General features: G+C 42.1%; 1 protein-coding gene across 2 annotated transcripts in view; it reads right to left on the reverse strand.

The window, feature by feature from the left end:
* CDH13 (cadherin 13) overlaps positions 1-17,301 on the reverse strand; it is a 1,113,397-nt gene that overhangs the window by 507,020 nt on the left and 589,076 nt on the right. For both annotated transcript variants that reach the window (XM_074370357.1, XM_010967669.3), the window contains exon 4: positions 7,695-7,811. In XM_074370357.1, coding sequence (XP_074226458.1) covers positions 7,695-7,811 — 117 coding nt within the window. The remainder of the gene's footprint in view (positions 1-7,694; positions 7,812-17,301) is intronic.

The raw sequence follows: 17,301 nt of genomic DNA on the forward strand, positions 1-17,301 counted from the left end.
AGAAAGAGGAAAGAATTCAAAGTCATAGAAATATGAAAGGCATGTGTACAACTGGGGTTGCTGAATGTAGAAATAAATTCTGCTGTTCATCTCTACAAGAATTTCTGAGTAATGAGCTTCTAGACATCTTAGATCACCTATATTTAAATTTCTCTCCTAGGCAACAACCAAAGGTGACTTTCAGTCACTGAATAAAACTGTGAGTTGTTTTTAAAGGAGGAAATTAAACAGATGTAAATTTCTGAGACTAGGCATGTAGTTAGACATGAATACAAGGTGTGAAACAATGGATTTTAAAAGGCTGGTGGTGATTACATAAAAAAAATCAGGCAATAGGATAGAGTGAGGCACCCTAAGTCTATGTTTTAGTAGAAAGGTGAGATGGAGCAGTGCTGGATGGAGATGGATCTAGAATCAGCTTTCTGGTCCAGGTTCTGGGGAGATAGCTTGGCCCACCTGGTTTCTCAAAGTGTTGCAGAGGACTACTAAATAGAGTAAAACAAATTCAATTCCAAGATCAGAAGAGTCCTTAGCATCTGTTTGCATAGTCCTTAGCATCTGTGGGCTAAACAGTAGATACAGAGCACTTGGATTCAGGAAGACCTCTAACCAACCATGCATCCAGAACTCTGAGAAATATTTAGGATCTGCCATAAATTGTCCTCATGTGTGACTTACATTCATGACACAATCAAAGCAGAGTCCTGGCTGAGTGGTTTTCATGATTTGGTCTAATGATCTATGTTGATTCCCTTTACAAAGAGCACATGGTCCCACTACATATTTCTTCCATCCTGGGTTAAAGATGTCCTTCTAAAGGCCCATTCTACCAATTTATAGGGGATATAAAAAAAGGATTTTCAGTAAAATGTACTTTTATTGGTTTTGATGAAAAGGGTTTGTGATAGAAGGAGAATCTCTAATAAGCATTTCATAAATGACTTGTCTTTCAAACTTAATTTAAAACAGAATAAAATACATCTCCCAAAGACCTTTTTGGTGCCTCACAGATTTAAGTCCCCTGCTCTCAATCAATCGGGCCTGAGAACTCAAAAATCTCTAAAGATGCAATCAAATATTTATCAGTGAAAATTGGTAAGACCGAGAAATTATTTATGATCCAAATTTTGAAACAGTCAGACTTTGAAGGGGGAGGGGGGAAAAAGTACATGTTGGGAACGACATTTCTCTCTCCAGGGCACATACTCCCAGATCCTCCCTGCTGTCTATAATTCAAAAATGGGGAGGAAATCACTGCTTTGAGGAAGTATGTTTACAACTGGGTGTTTTACTATTTTTTCAGAAACATTGAGAAATATGATGGAAAAGCAGCCCCCAAATTCTAGGAATTTAGCTACTTACCCACTAATTAATTATTTGGCAGATAGATAAAACATGTATATGTCAAAACTTTGATGCCTAGAGCTGCCTGCATAGTCTTTTTGTGAATATGCAATTCTGCACAGCATGGCCCTCGACTGTGAGAAATCCCCTAAGGAGGACAAGTTTGCTGCAGCACCTTGCTTTTGATATCTTCATCTTTACCCTTTAGTATATGGGTCTTCTTTCTTAAAAGAAATTCAGATTGTGATAAAATATGATAAAAAAGAAAATAAAGAAATAGCTAGTCTCCGTTCACCCTCTTGAATTGTTAGACAAATGAACAGAGTACTTTTGTGCCAGCATGCCAGCTCTGCACATTTTATAACAATTTTATATTATTATAATAATTTATATTATTTATATTAAAACAACCTTATATTTAGTTAAACTTAATTTTTTCCAACATTGTATTATGAAATTTCAAAACACACAGGAGAGTTGAAAGGTGTTGACAGTGACCAGCTATGTCATCACCTTGACTTCACCATTAACCTTTTGCTATGCTTGCTTTGTCATATATCTATCCATTGATCTATCCCTCTGACCCTCTTATTTTTTTGGTGCATTTCAAGGAATTAAACTTAGTTATAATGATATTTTAAAGAAAGTGATTTTCAGCAAGGATATTTCATTTCATGGAAGAGGATTCTCAGATAGCACTTAGTAGCCCTGAGCATATTGGTTAAGAGCACAGACTTTGAAATATCAAAGAGCTGGCACAAAGCTTGTCTCTGCTGTGAAGTGTGTGACTTTGGACAGGTGACTTCATCTCTCTGAGTCTCATTATCCTCATTTGGCACGTTGGGAGATGGTCCTCATGGAGTTGTTATTATGCAAATTCAACATAATAGATAAAAAGTGCTTACACTTTACCATAATGGAGAAAATAATGAATTTGTGATGCTTTTTTCCTACTCTTCTGCAATCCTGTGAGATCAAGGACCCTGCTTCCTCTGTCATTAAATCAGCAGCCCCTTGCTCAGTGCCTTGTAAACAGCAGATTCTGAGTATACTTGTTGACTTGAATTGGGTTGAATATCAGAGATTTTCCCTCCTGGAATGCAGTGAGGACTTATTAATGGAGAGAGGCAAGTACAGTCAGCTTCAAAGACACAAGACATAAGAAAGTTAGTTGAGGAGCTAAGTTAGGAGCAGAAGATGAGATATAGACAGAGAAAACCTAGCTTGCAAAGCAGAAGCATCTATATGAACTTTAGTAATGGAGCAGAATTCATCAGTGCCCTGTCCCAGTCCCTTGGACATCACCTTTTTTGTGCAGACCAGCAGACTTCCAGCTGCCATAATGCCTAAAGCTCTCCCCCAAGCCCTAGAAGGCCATTGTGCCTGTACACAGCAGACAGGGTGTACTGGAAAATTTACACCTCTTGGAGCAGCCCTCAACGAGACTGAAGGAGTTGGTATATAAGTACCCCAGCTCCCTCCCCTATGGACAAGATAACGCTGAGAGTGTCTTGCACCATTTCCTAGCCTTTCTCCATGAGATTACAATCCAGTCACCACAGTGGTGAACAGCCTCTTAACTGGCTGCTTTCCCTTTCTTGCTTTCTTCCCTCACCCCCTCACTCCCTGACCAGTATTACTGGTACCTAAACCACCTACATCTGAATTCTTGTCTCAGGGAACCCAAAGACAGACAACTGCCTTATACTTTTATATTCACAGAATCTCTTCTTCAAATGGCATTCTACTCTGAACTCTGATATGTAATATTTATAAAACTACAGCTGCCTTTATTCACTCACAGTTTGGGTGAGTGAGAGTGGTAATATGTGGAGGCCTGCCTCTTTGGTCTCTTTTCCCTTCTCCCAGCCTCCGCAGCACTGCCTGAAGACTCCTATACCCTCTCACAGCTCGACAGAGCATCACTTGTCAGCTATTGGTGGAGCTGACTAGGATAAGACATAAAGACAAGGATAAGAGGAATGAATAAAGACAAGCAGACACGAAGAGGAAAATTTGTTCTTTCAAAGGCCTAAGAAGCATGGGAAAACAAATAATTTTTTTGCAAAGCAGTGCAATTATTCCGTAAAAGCCATCTGGATGTTTGGGAGGATCTCACACGTCATGATGTTAGACTTAGAAAAGCTGTTGTTTGTAGAGAATCCAGGTTGAAAGCCCACGTGGGTGGTTCATAGGGGCTAAGGAGAGGTGAGCCTTCAGCTTGGAAACCAAATTGTGTTTTGAGGCTGTAACAAGTAAGAAACCATGCAAAAGAATGCCCTTTGTTAGCTGTATCCTTACTGACACGTTATGTATCTCAAGGAACGAGCCTTGTGAAAACTCCCTAAATATACTCAGGGGGAGAAACTTGTGGGGTTGAAGGAAGCTTTAGGATGAACACAAATTTACTGTCCAAAGCTGGACATGTTTAAGGGGAAAGTGGTTCTAATAATAATTATGCCAAGACAATTAAAATTCCAGGTAACTGAGATGTATTATCACCCTTGTCATAACCTAACCAATGGAACTGAAACTCCAGTACTGAAAGTATTATAGTTTAGTGGTAGGCAGGAAGGAGAATATTTTAGATCAGACCTCTGGAAACTCGAGTGTATATCAGAATAACCTGGAAGGCAAATAAAAAAAACAGGTTCCTGACATAAAGAAGATGTGGTCTATGTATACAATGTGAAACTACCCAGCCACAATAAAAAATGAAATAATGCCATTTGCAGCAATGTGGATGGACCTAGAGATTATTACACTAAGCGAAGGGAGGCAGAGAAAGACCAATATCATATATAATCACTTATACGTGGAATCTAATAAAATGATACAAGTGAACTCACTTACAAAACAGAGACTCACCGACATAGAAAACAAACTTATGGTTACCAAAGGGGAAAGGGGGGTGATAAATTAGGAGTTTGGGATTAACAGATACTGACTATTATATATAAAATAGATAAACACCAAGGTCCTAATATATAGCACAGAGAACTACATTCAGTAACTTGTAATACTCTATAATGAAAAAGTATATATATTACATATATACATTCAGTGTTCAGTGTACTGAATCACTATGCTGTACAATAGAAACTAGCACAACATTGTAAATCAACTATATACTTCAAAAAAAATACCATATGATATCACTTATGTGTGGAATCTAAAAAAAAAAAGACAAGCGAACTTATTTGCAAAACAGAAATAGACTCTCAGACATACAGAACAAACTTGCGGTTACCAGAGGGGAAGGTGGGTGGGAGGAGATAAATTAGGAGTTAAGAGATTTGCAGATACTAACTGATATATATATAGAATAGATAAACAAGTTCATGCTGTATTGTGCAAGGAACTGTATTTGATATCTTGTAGTAACTTATGGTGAAAAAGAATATGAAAATGAATATACGTATGTTCCTATAAGACTGAAGCATTGTGCTGTACACCAGAAATTGACATAACATTGTAAACTGACTATACTTCAATAAACATATATGTATACAAAAAACAAAAACAAAACAAAACAAAACAGGCTTCTGGCTTCATCCCAAGAGCTTCTGGTTCCGTGGTCCTAGGATGGGACCAGAGAGCAGACAGTTCGAGCAAGCAGCCAGGAGCTGCTGATGCTGATGATCAAAAGCACTCTCGAAGTAGTTCTGGTTTAGACCAGTGGTTCTCAGCCCCGGCTGCACATCACAATCACCCAGGATCTTTTTTTTTTTTTTTTTTTTTTTAATTTATTTATTTATTTATTTATTTATTTATTTATTTATTTATTTATTTATTTTTAACTTTTTTTTTAATTTATAATCATTTTACAATGTTGTGTCAAATTCCAATGTAGAGCACAATTTTTCAATTATACATGAACATATATATATGCTCAATATCACTAATTATCAGAGAAATGCAAATCAAAACTACAATGAGGTATCACCTCACACCAGTCAAAATGGCCATCATTCAAAAGTCCACAAATGACAAATGCTGGAGAGGCTGTGGAGAAAAGGGAACCCTCCTACACTGCTGGTGGGAACACAGTTTGGTACAGCCACTGTGGAAAACACTATGGAGATTCCTCAAAAGACTAGGATTAAATTTACCATACGACCCAGGAATCCCACTCCTGGGCTTATATCCAGAAGGAACCCTACTTCAGGATGACACCTGCACCCCAATGTTCATAGCAGCATTATTTACAATAGCCAAGACATGGAAACAGCCTAAATGTCCATCAACAGGTGACTGGATAAAGAAGATGTGGTATATTTATACAATGGAATACTACTCAGCTATAAAAACCGACAACATAACGCCATTTGCAGCAACATGGATGCTCCTGGAGAATGTCATTCTAAGTGAAATAAACCAGAAGGAGAGAGAAATATACCATATAAGATCGCTCATATGTGGAATCTAAAAAAAAAAAAAAGAAAAAACAAACACCCAGGATCTTTCAAACAATGCTGATGCTTGGTATTTTACCTCCTAACCATCTGAATCAATCTTTGAGGGTGGAGACTGGGCATCTGTTTTTAACTGCCCTGGTGATTCTGACACCCAGGGAGGGCTGAAAACACTAACTGTACAGAAAGGAGACCTACAGAAAAAGGATGCAACTTGTGTCTCTGAAACTGTTTGGGGGCAGAGCCTTGCAGATTTGAGGACTCTGTTTCCTTGGCGAGTACTATCCTTGGCTTCAGGGAAACTTCCACAAAGGCCATCACAGAGGCTAGGGTGGTCCAAAGGGCAGGGCTCATCAGCACTACCATTGTCCACTCAGGACAGTCTGCTTCCCTTCTTTGCATCATATCCTGGACTCCCGGTAAGATTTTGCTTAAAGAAATCATCTTTGGCATAGTGGTAGTTTAAAATCACAACTATGGTTCTTATCAGGATAGTGAATTATTAACGTTTCTAATTTCCAATAGAAATAGATTTGCAATAGTCCAAGTCACGCTAACCCCTTATTGGCTGTTTCTTTGTGTCCATTCTTCCCTACCACTCCGCTCCCCCAAATCATTCCATATAGGCAGCCAGGGGGACCTTTCAAAACACACCCACAGTCCCACACACACCCCATCTGGGAGATTTTCCAGTGGTTTCTGGCTGCACACACAATGAAATACCCCTCTGCACCATGTTCTCCAAGGCCCCTAGGACTGTGTCACTCTTTCCTTGTTCACTGCATTGCTGCCAACCAGGTGCTTTGCTCCTCAAATATGCCTCATTCTTTCCCACTCCAGGCCTTTGCACACACAGCTCCCTCTGCCAAGAATGTGGTTTACCTGAATCTTCCCACGGCTGTCCCCTTCTCCGCCTTCCTGCCTCCACTCAAACGTCAGAGATTTGGACCAGCCTTTCCCAGCCATCTGGGTCAAGTGTCCCTCCTCCCTCTACTCCTTGATCCTGCCATTTACTCTTTCTCACATCATCCTATTTGTGTTATTCACAGCACTTGTTATCCTCTGTGATTTTCTTGTTTACTTATTTACCCTTTGACAAGTCTGCCTCCACAGCACAAAGCAACCCCTGTCACTACAGGGGCTGGTGTGCCTGTGCACACCTACACGCATCCAGCCACTCACCAATTCCCATCTTGGAGTCTGGCATATAACAGGTGTTTCTCGGTTATTTAATGAGTGAATACGTAGTCCAACAGCACCAGCCATTCAGACCATCCACTCAGCTAACTACCACTGTTCAAATTCCAAGATCGCCAAAAAATACGAACTGGTTAAAAGTCGATTTTCCATGTCGGCTTTCCTATGGAGAGAGGGTGTGTTGACCGGACAACATCAACGTTCCTGCCTGTTTAACAGGGAGCATTTCTTTCTGGAAAAGTAGTTGCTCTGATTGATGCAGCAGTACTTTCTGGATCTGGTTAGTATGGTTCAGTTCCTTTGGTTTTGTTTTCAGAGAGCTGACCAGTGGTGCTCCTGGACCTACACATTTGAAATCTCCATGGATTTAAATGAAAGGACATATATTATCATACTGCTATACTGAGGGGACTCATCAGGCTGGTTGCCTGGGCATTGTCTATAAAAGCAGTGAGTCTATTTCTTAACCGGTGACATCTTCCTGTCACCACTTTAGCATCATTATCTACCACACAGATTTCCAAATCATGACTTTCAAAGATGTTATTTTTTTTTCATAAATTCCATTTTTTAATGATCTTTTGACATTCTTTTCTTGGCAAAACCTTCTGGCCTCTTACCATAGAAGACCTGAGGCCAGTTCCAGCAGGTCACCACACCAGTCACAGTCACTTTGCCTCGTGTGTGCCCATCTCTTAATAAAAACATGATTTGATGTTTGTCTTTTGTCTGACTTACCCTGCCAACATCTTTTGGGAAAGGTTGTCTCTGATTCTCTGGAATTAAAATGGGAGATACCACAATGGACCGCTTTTGTCTTGGGACAGGAGAAGTTCTTGCGAATTTAAATATATCCTAGAAGAGAAAAAACAAATCAATTGACTAAAATCCCCCACAGAGACGATATATCAGTCTGCTCTGAGATATGGTTCCTTTGTTGTGAAAGCATACAGCTGTTTGGACATTGTTAATTTTATTCTATCAAACCTCATTAGCGTTAGCAAGTACATCGTTAGAATTATACTAAAGCTGACACTGTGATTCACAATGACTATCATTAAGCTATTTAATCCCATCTTCTGAATCATTCTACTCGCTTTGTCAGTCTCCATTTATATACCCTTCAGTGCTTCTGTGTTCCCATTCTTAATCTGCCAAGTGAGATCACTCACCTGGTCACTAACCCACAGAACTTGCTGGATATAAAAGTGACCCTCCTCATGGCCAAATGCAAGGTCCTTACACTCATGAACGAGTAGGGATGAGGGACAGGCACAACGTTGCAAACTATGTCAGGCACTATGGAGACTAAGTCAACGTTCTTGCAAAGCTCCCCACACAGTGTGTTCCAGACTTCAGCCCCTTGAACAGCACTGTGAAAATGTCTGTCCTATCTGTAGTTTACCTTTTTAATTAAATAAATGAGTGCAAAAGAGGAAACGTGTCATTATTTTAAACACACTACCAGTTTGGCTTTCCATAAAAAGTAGGAAAACATCAAAATAAACAAACTGGAGGCCAGATGATGTTAATTAAATTTGAGCTGGAAGCTTGGTTGGGGGGGAAACCTTCCTCTTTTTGAAAAGGAGATTAAAAAAGGGCTAGAGGGGTTTTAAAGGGTTGGTAGCACCAAGCTGAGACTTTCTTGATCCAATTAGAGGACTGAAAAATAATTAAAAATGGGATATCATTTCCAATATAGAAACCAATTGCATTCATTGCTACACACTAACTGAAATTAGCTTATGTGTCACAAAAAGCATCTCAAACTTTGGACAGTAGATTCCTATGCAAATCACTGAGCTGCACTCCATAAAAGTATGTGTATATATATGTACATAGGCCATATATATGATGGATATGTATATATAAACTATATATATATAGTTTTAAAGGAAATTCTATATAAGAAATGTCAAATAGAAAACAAGACTACCTAAGGCTATGAAAGCTTCTGTAAACAGTCTTTCTCTTGATTGTGGTGGGATTGTAAACTGATGCTATTCCTGTGGAAAGCAATCAGGCAATATTTATTTATCGAGAATCTTACAATTGTACATATCCCTTCACTCTGTAATTTTACTCCTAGGAAGACATCCAAGAACTAAATTCAAAAGAGGAATAAAACTGTATGCCAGAAGATATTTAGTGAGACCTTATTTATAAACAGCAAAAATGGCAAATTGCCTAAGTGTTCAATAGCAGGACAAGGTTAAATTTGGGTCCATCAGCAAGAGACACTCTTAGTCACCAATAAGGCAATTGTGATGACCACATTCTAACCACTGTGATCATCATTTGACTGCTTCTAAAATCACCACTACAAACTATATAATAACAACAATGTATTAAACATGCATTGGGTGATGTGCTAGGCACTTTACATGTACCCACTTTGATATCAGCAATAAACCTCCCAAGTAAGTCTTAATCCTCCTTAACTGATGAGGAATGTTAAGTTCAGAGAGGTTATATAAGTTGCTCCAATTCACCTAGCTAGCAGAGATAATATATAAGGTCAATTGTGTAGGAAAATACAGTATGCCATATTGGTTGCCTTCCATTTTATATAAACTATATTGAGCACAGAAGAATCATATTCAAAACCTCAATGAATAAGTCCAAACAAAAGCCTGGTCTCTAAGAACACGAAAGACTCGATATTCAGGCAAAGAGAGAAAACCGGAGTGTGCATATGTAAAAGACAATGAGAAGAAAGTAAGAAGGATTAAAACAACAAAAACTTAACCAACCAATCAACCAGATAAATAAACAGATAAATAACCCAGCCCAAACATACAGAAAACAGCAGAGAAAGAGAATGGAAGACAGTGAGAAATGGGCCGGAGTGGACTATATTCATAAACACCGATGTATAACATCTATAACAATTCTGTTGGCTTATTAGAGAATAGGAAAAGAAATGAAAAATATGTAAAATATAGGCAATATAGGAATCTTACTTACAACAAAAAACATCTTGAGACTCAGAGGAGAGAATGTCTAAGAAAGAAAGCACTTTGAAAAGATGTAAAGTCCTATGCAAATGTATGGGTCAGTGACTCTGCTCCCTAACCGAGCAAAAGTAGGATCCATTCATTATGACAATGTATGTGTAAACGTATCTGAAATGATGAAAAGCACATTCATTGTCAGTAACAACATTTCCATTGTTTACAGTAAGGGACTTATTTTTGTTTGCATGTCTGTGAATGGGTGGTATTTTTGTCCTCGAGGGTGACCGGAATATCAGGTCCCTGAGTCCTCATTTCTGCCTCTGGTGTCCTCCTAGCTCATCAGCTAGTCAAGCCTGCAGCTGCAAGTTCATTTCCTCGACCCTCACAACATCCCAGAAGCCTGATAGTAAGGACACTTGTGTAAGCCCTGGGTCTAAAGTGCTTGCAGAGAGAAGCAGGAGGCTCTGAGTCTCAAGACGGGAGACAGTGCCTGGAAGGGACGGGCTCGAAGGGGAGTGACCAATTGTAGTGATGCTTGTGTGCGTGGGACTCTGAGCTCACCATGGTCAGCAGGACTGGGGCATCCTTTTCCTTCCAACTCAACTTTTTTTGCCTTACAATGGCAGGGACGTCAACAAAAACTTGTTCATGAGTGTGCTTCTATGTCTATGGCTCCATTTCTGTCTTTCTGATTTATGTGTATATCTATTAACTGTGTGCTTGTTGACGAATGTCTACCTTTGAAAAAAATCTGTGGTGATGAGTTTGTGTGCTCTGAAGCCACATGCTTCTGTGGGACCAGGACTATGTAGGAGCCACAGCAACTGATTTGACTGACAATCATACACCATGTGCATATTGAGGGGCAGGTGTGTGTAACCGAGAATGTGTGTGTATGTGTTTGTATCCGTCAATCCATCCTGTGAAGCCCCTGAACCCACCAGGCTGTGGCTGTAACCTCAAGAAAAGATAAGACAGAAGCAGTGGAATTAAAAAGTATGTGACTGATTCAGAGATGTTTATAGAAGAAGAGGAGATGGGTGTGGGGAAGAACAGGACATCAGGGAAAAGGAGAGGCTGTGTTAGGACTCCCTGCCTTCTGGTATTGCCATTACCAAGATAGTGGGGAAAGAGGGAAAAGGCAGGTCTGGGCACAGATGCTGGGTGCCAGAGAGTCGCTGACTTTGAGGGGCCATTGGGCATCCAACAGAGATTTCTAGAAGGTGTATAAATAGTTACAATCAAGAGGTAGAGATGAATGCAGGAGAGAAATGTCACAATCATCCATGTACAAGAGTAACAGACATGAAGAAGAGGCTGACGCCACCCAAATTATGTGGGGAAAGAAAAAGGAGGAACTCAACCATTCAATGGGTTTCCAAAAGGCCAGCAAAGACCACAGAAAGGCTAGATGGCAAAAGGAGGAAAACCAAAAGGACCAAGAGATAAAGCTTTCACCAAGGAGGGAGCGCACGGCATATCATATCATATCATACAACACAGGCTTCCCCGCCAACAGGCTAAATACTACATGGAGACTGCTGGCTTTGGCGATGAGCAAGTAGTTGATGATTTTCAGAAGAGCAACTTAAGAGTGTGTTAGGGCAGCTGTCAGAGGAATTGATGAGAAGTGAGGAGTTTGGTGGGGAAGGAAAGGAAGGAAATAGCAAGAAGTCTGCCAGTGCAAAGGGAGACCAGGAAGGATGTTGGGCTTGAGAGGCAGGGCCAGAGGGAGGAAGCATAGCACTGGGTGAATGAAAACACAGAATGGAGGGACCACTGGTGGAGGTGGATGCCCAGAGGAGGCGGGAAGCGAGTGGATCAGCCCAGGAAAGGATGGCAAATCCACTTTCCTTGAGGAGGACAGGGAGAGGTTTAAGAGGAATTTCTCATCTGTAAAGGATGACTTGCCTGTGCTCCTGGTCATCAGAATGAAATGAGAAATCACACATGGACTTGGGCTGCACTCTCAAAAGAACAGCACAAAAGTGAAGGATGGTCTTATTAATACCAGGACAGCGGAAGTGAGGAAATGAAGACAAGCCACTCGGTGCCTTTTAGGAGTGAGTAATTCAGCTGTGGATGGCCTGAGGCCAGATCTCAAACAGACACTTATAAACACACAGCCACCTCCAGATTCCAGACTAGACACATGCACACTGACACCAAAATTCTCTCCCAGCAAACACACTCATGTGCACGTGCGCACCTGTCACACACGTACACACCTGTCACACACGTACACTGACACGCTCATTAACAGATGCACATACAACTGACATACATCACATGCCTACACCCCAGGACACATAAAGCACACCTTCCTACTTCAAACCAACAGTTCCCTCAGCCAGAAGGACAGACATGTGCATCTGTGTGTGCGAGCATGCGCGCACGCACACGCACGCACACGCACACACAGAGAAGATGTGCAGAGGAGAGTAAGCGACTGGCCGTGTGCCCCCCGTGAGGCTCTCCCTACAACTCTGAAGTCAACAATGATTTACCAGCACCTTTGGGCCTGGAACTGTTGGAGGCCTGCAGCAGCCTCAACCAATCTTGTTTAAGTCAAAGAAGCAGAACTGGGTCCGCGGGGACACTCACTTATGCTGCATTTTACTACAGGGAATTGTCACCTTTACCTTAACGCTTCTGGTCTCCTGGGGCTGACCCGGGCCTTTGTCTCTATACTGGAGGGGACCAGGGTTTACAATCTCATTTGCTTTCCTCCGTGTTTCTCAGTCTCAGGAGAAAGTGGCAGTGCATTAAAAGCACATTATTTGTTTTTGTGGTAAGGTTTTAAGCTGAAGAATATGAACCCACTTACAATTAAAAAAAAAGTGTGTGTATATATATATATATATATATATATATATATATATATATATATATATATATATATATATATATATTTTTTTTTTTTTTTTTTTTTTTTTCCCAAGCTGGCCACTGTGGGAAGAACAGATTTGAAGGCACAAAGTAAAGACATGTTTACTTGTTAGGTTTCTTCCTTTTTACAACCCTGTCTTCACAGGGCACTAAGATTCCTCCTAAAATGTAAATCTGAGCTTTTGATTTGAGAAGGGGAGGTGGGGTCAGCTTTCCCTAGTTGGAGTCTCTGTACTCTCTCCACATCCCACAACACCTTCACTTCATTACCCAGGTGTGAAGTAAGTACTACTACATTCACCCGATTTAAGGGTGCAAAGCAATGACTAGCAGGACATTTTCCCAGTTGTGCGATCATCACCACAAACTAGTTTCATAGCATCTCCATCATCCTCCAAAGAAACCTCATGCCCACGTGCTCACTCCCCTTCTCCAGGCCCTAGCCGCTGGCAACCATGTGTCTGTCTGTCTGCACACATTCACCTTCTCTGGACATTTCAAGAAAGGGAACCACGATATGTTTTCATAGTATTTTCACAGACTCCACCTCATTTCAGAGTTGAGCTGAAGATTCTGAAGCAGAAAGGGGTGCAGATGACCTCCTGTGATGGGTAAGGGGTGTGTAAGGTGTGAGGTGGGACCACACTCAGGGACACCAGTCCCGCTGGTCTCAGAACGGCTAAAATCTCCGCTGTCACCGTGGGTGATGGCTCCTCAGTTCACCTCCTCCACTGCCCCTCCTGCTGTCCTCATCCCCGCATAGGGGTGGATGCAGAGACCCCTCCCCCCACCAAAAAAACCTAAACCTTCTCCACACAGATCTCTGAGTCACAAGGTTTGTTTCCAGGGAACCCACCCACGACATTGTCAAGACAAGGTTCCCAGAGTAGAGACTAGCTGGGCGGATGCCCCAGAAGGAAGGGGAACAGAAAGGTTGTGACCAGACGGGCATTCTACACCTGGACCACACTCTAGGTTTTGGCTGTCACTGCTCCCTCCCTCCACGTCCAGCTGAGGACTTAAAAGTCATCCATGGGCCACCTCAAGAGAGTGATTAGATTTGAGAGGAACAGGCCTGCTCTCCTCACACTGAACACAAGCCCAGAAAGCAGCTTGGATCTGTCTTGCAACCCGTCAGAGGGTCTCCAACACCCAAGTAGGCAAAAAGTAACCAAAGAACTCATACTTCCCCTCCCCCGCCCTCCCCACTTCTTGTCCCTGTCTTTATGTTTGGTAATACATGGGAGGGAAAAATAGCCACAATTTTATAAAGAAGCCACAAGTCCCTGCTTCTTTTTTCCTACTTTCATAACTTTGGGGCAAAATTATGTGCTAAGAGGAGCTATTTTAAAAAGAAAAAGCACTGCAGAAGCTAGAAGCATTCCTCTGGCCTGGCCGAAGCAGGGAGTTCAGGGACAGCAGAGCCAGCTGAGACTTAAAGCAGGCAGCCCAGCCCGACTGTGAGCAGTCCGATGTGCTTCCCAGGCAGTGGGGAGCCTTCACTGGTTTTATGCAAAGGTATGATGCTTTGCGTTTGAATTCCATGCCTGGTTGAAGGATCCTGAGATTTACTTCTTTTAAGAGTTCTAAGCTTGAGTTTCAGACTCAAGTCTGAAGGTCACAGCTTGTTTCCTTGTTATCTTTCTAATCCTAGGATTTATTTGGCATCCTGGTCCTGGAATCACCGAGTCTGCCAAAGGAAACATGGCCCTTTACTGAGTTGTTATGTGCCAGGCACCGTGCTAGACATCTTGTAATATTATCTCATTTAACCCATTCAATGACTTGCAGGTAGAACCACAATGCCTGTTTCCCTGAGGTTCAAAGATGTAAGAGACTTACCCAAAGTCACTGAGCTCTTAAGTGAAAGAGGGAACCCAGGCCTCTGTGACTCCAGAGCCCCCTGTTCTAAGCTGGATGCTATTCACCTCCTCCGGGCTGTGCCTGCAGAACGTTCCTTACTCAAGGGTAATTGGAGAATCACAACTCTAAGCTTTGCAGTGGATAGGTCAAAAATCTCCATCAGCCTTGGGCTAAAAGGAGCAGCTATACCCAAACTGCAGGGGGACAGCTTAATTGTCTGCAAATTTCTGCAAATGAATGGAACAGCAGAAATCAATCTCCAATTCATTCCATTCTTGCTGCTGATCCCATTGTGCTAAAAGGTGCCAGGAGGAGGATTCTACTCTACTCAGTTTGCCTGGCATCTGCAATCAAATGCATGTTCAGCCAGCTTTGCTGTACCTGGGGGCAGATTTAAAGTTTGCTTTATTACCTCCTGGGGCTGAAGCTTGCCTACTGAATGGAAGAAACAGTCAACAAACACCAAACTTTCAGCAGCAAATTGAGGAGGTTGGAAGGCCAACTTGCTTCATTTCCAACTATTTATTTCCCCAATATGCTAGGGGCCAAATGTCAGCCTAGCTGAGTCATCTGCTGTAGGTTTAGAGGACAGAGTTATGCTGACAGTAAAACGGAGTGATGTGGAAACTGTCCAGTGGTTCTACATATCACCTCATGGTATGGAAGACCCTCAGCTTGCCCTTTACATCCAGAGCCCTCCCCCGATTAATTACATCCATTCAGTGCTGTCAGTGATCAATGTCTGCCATCTGCGCAGGCGGGCAGGCACCACATCTTCTTGGATTGCTGCTATGTCCCCTGGTTCTCAGCATAGGGCCAGGCCTATAGCAGGCGTCCAAAAAGTATTTTTAAAACATTATTAAATAAAAAATTATTACGTGAATATGAGGTTATTGTAAGAATTAGGATAATCCAGGTAACGGGCATATCTAGCATCTGGTTCAGAGCATTTGCTCCATAGTTGTGTCTGACAAGTACATAAGTGAGATGCCTATGATTCCACATTGATTTCCTCCTCAAGACAGAAATGGTTCCTACATGACAATTGCCATACTGGGTTTGGATTCTTTCATCCTAGGGTGCTCAATGCTTTGTGAAGTAATTCAATCTATAGAAATTTTTTTAGAAAATTCACCCCTTGGATCACCTCGTAGAAGACTGTTGCTTTCTGGAATAAATGACAATTGATCTGAGACCTGAAGGCCAAGTGGAATTCGTTCAGGTAAAGGGAAACCAGGAGGAGAGAGAATTTCAGGCCTGGGGAACAGCATGTGAAAAGGCACAGAGGCAGAGCCTAGCCAAAGACCAGAAGGGCTGGGGCTGAGAGGGTAGGGCTATAGAAGCCTTCAAAAAGGTTTGATGGGAAAAGAGGCCAGACCTCTTCCATCCAGAGGACGGTTCTGCGTCCTGAGGACTGTGAGAAGCCCTTGATGGTTTTAAGCCGAAGTCTGGGATCTCACACTGCCTTTGACCCTGCCCGGCCAGAGCTGAGGGGCCATCCCCAAGAACACATTTTTTTGAACAGCTTTCTTCCCTGTTATCCTTATTTGAAAAGTTGAACTCAAAAATAAAGCACAAGTAAAACAACCGCTCCACACTCATACACACATGTTCTATACTTGCTCTAAAATGTTAGCTTTCCCATGTTTGAATTGCTAGTCTAAAAAAAAAAAAAAGCAAAGGCTTTGGCTGAAAATTTGCCAAACCACGCTTCCAAGACAGAATTGCCTCTGAAATATTTCATGAATCCAGCAGGAACAGCACAACACAGATCAAGACTCGCTGGTTTCACTGGAGGTGAAAAATGTTTTAAACATATGTAGATTCTTTAGTCAGAGGTCCACTCAGCCACGTGTGACGGTGATGGGGATATAATGGATACAATTTTCCTCTCTCTGCTCTGGCATTGATAAAATATTCATGTTAAGGAGCTACTTCTGAGCACCTGGAGGCATCTTGCCGAGTGTTACAGATGGGCTTGTTTTCCTAATACACGTATGTAGTCCGCCTCAACAGCTGCATTAATTTGCATATGTATTCTAGGTGTGTGAGCACGGACCCCAGGTCCCATGCTTTCTGGTCTGCGTGAGCCCATAAATGTGTGATTAGCCTTCAGAGAAGGCACCCGTTAGAAAACCCACATGTGGAAAAACAATGCCTTTTCAAGTCAGTGGGTGTTTATTGGGTGTTTGCCAGATGCTTCTCCCGTGGAAGTTTCCCAGTAAATGCTACGTGACTATACCGCGGGTACCTCAAACTCAACATGTCCTAAACCAAACTGAGTCCTGCCCTTCCCACTCGCTCCTGCCAACACCCACAAGGTTTCCTGTCTCCCGCTTCTCAGCTGTTAAAGGGCTAGACACTTACTATCTATGGATGGTTTACTTCGTTTCCACCAGACTGCACTCTTAAGCGCATGCCAACGCCTAAAGATCCCACCTGCAGGACTTTCCAATCCTTTCCGTCTCCAGAACCGCATTCCTGCCTTGATCACCATGTTCTGCCTGCTACTGTAGCCCGCCTGCAGGTCCTTCATGACTCTCCGTCCCCTTTTATACATGAGCCCACTGGACAGTAGTCTCAGTCACAACGCCCAGGGCCTCAACACTCTTAGTCTGGGCTTCCTGGAAGCAGAC

The sequence above is a fragment of the Camelus bactrianus genome, chromosome 9 (assembly GCF_048773025.1).
Source record: "Camelus bactrianus isolate YW-2024 breed Bactrian camel chromosome 9, ASM4877302v1, whole genome shotgun sequence".
NCBI classification, from domain to species: Eukaryota; Metazoa; Chordata; class Mammalia; order Artiodactyla; family Camelidae; genus Camelus; species Camelus bactrianus.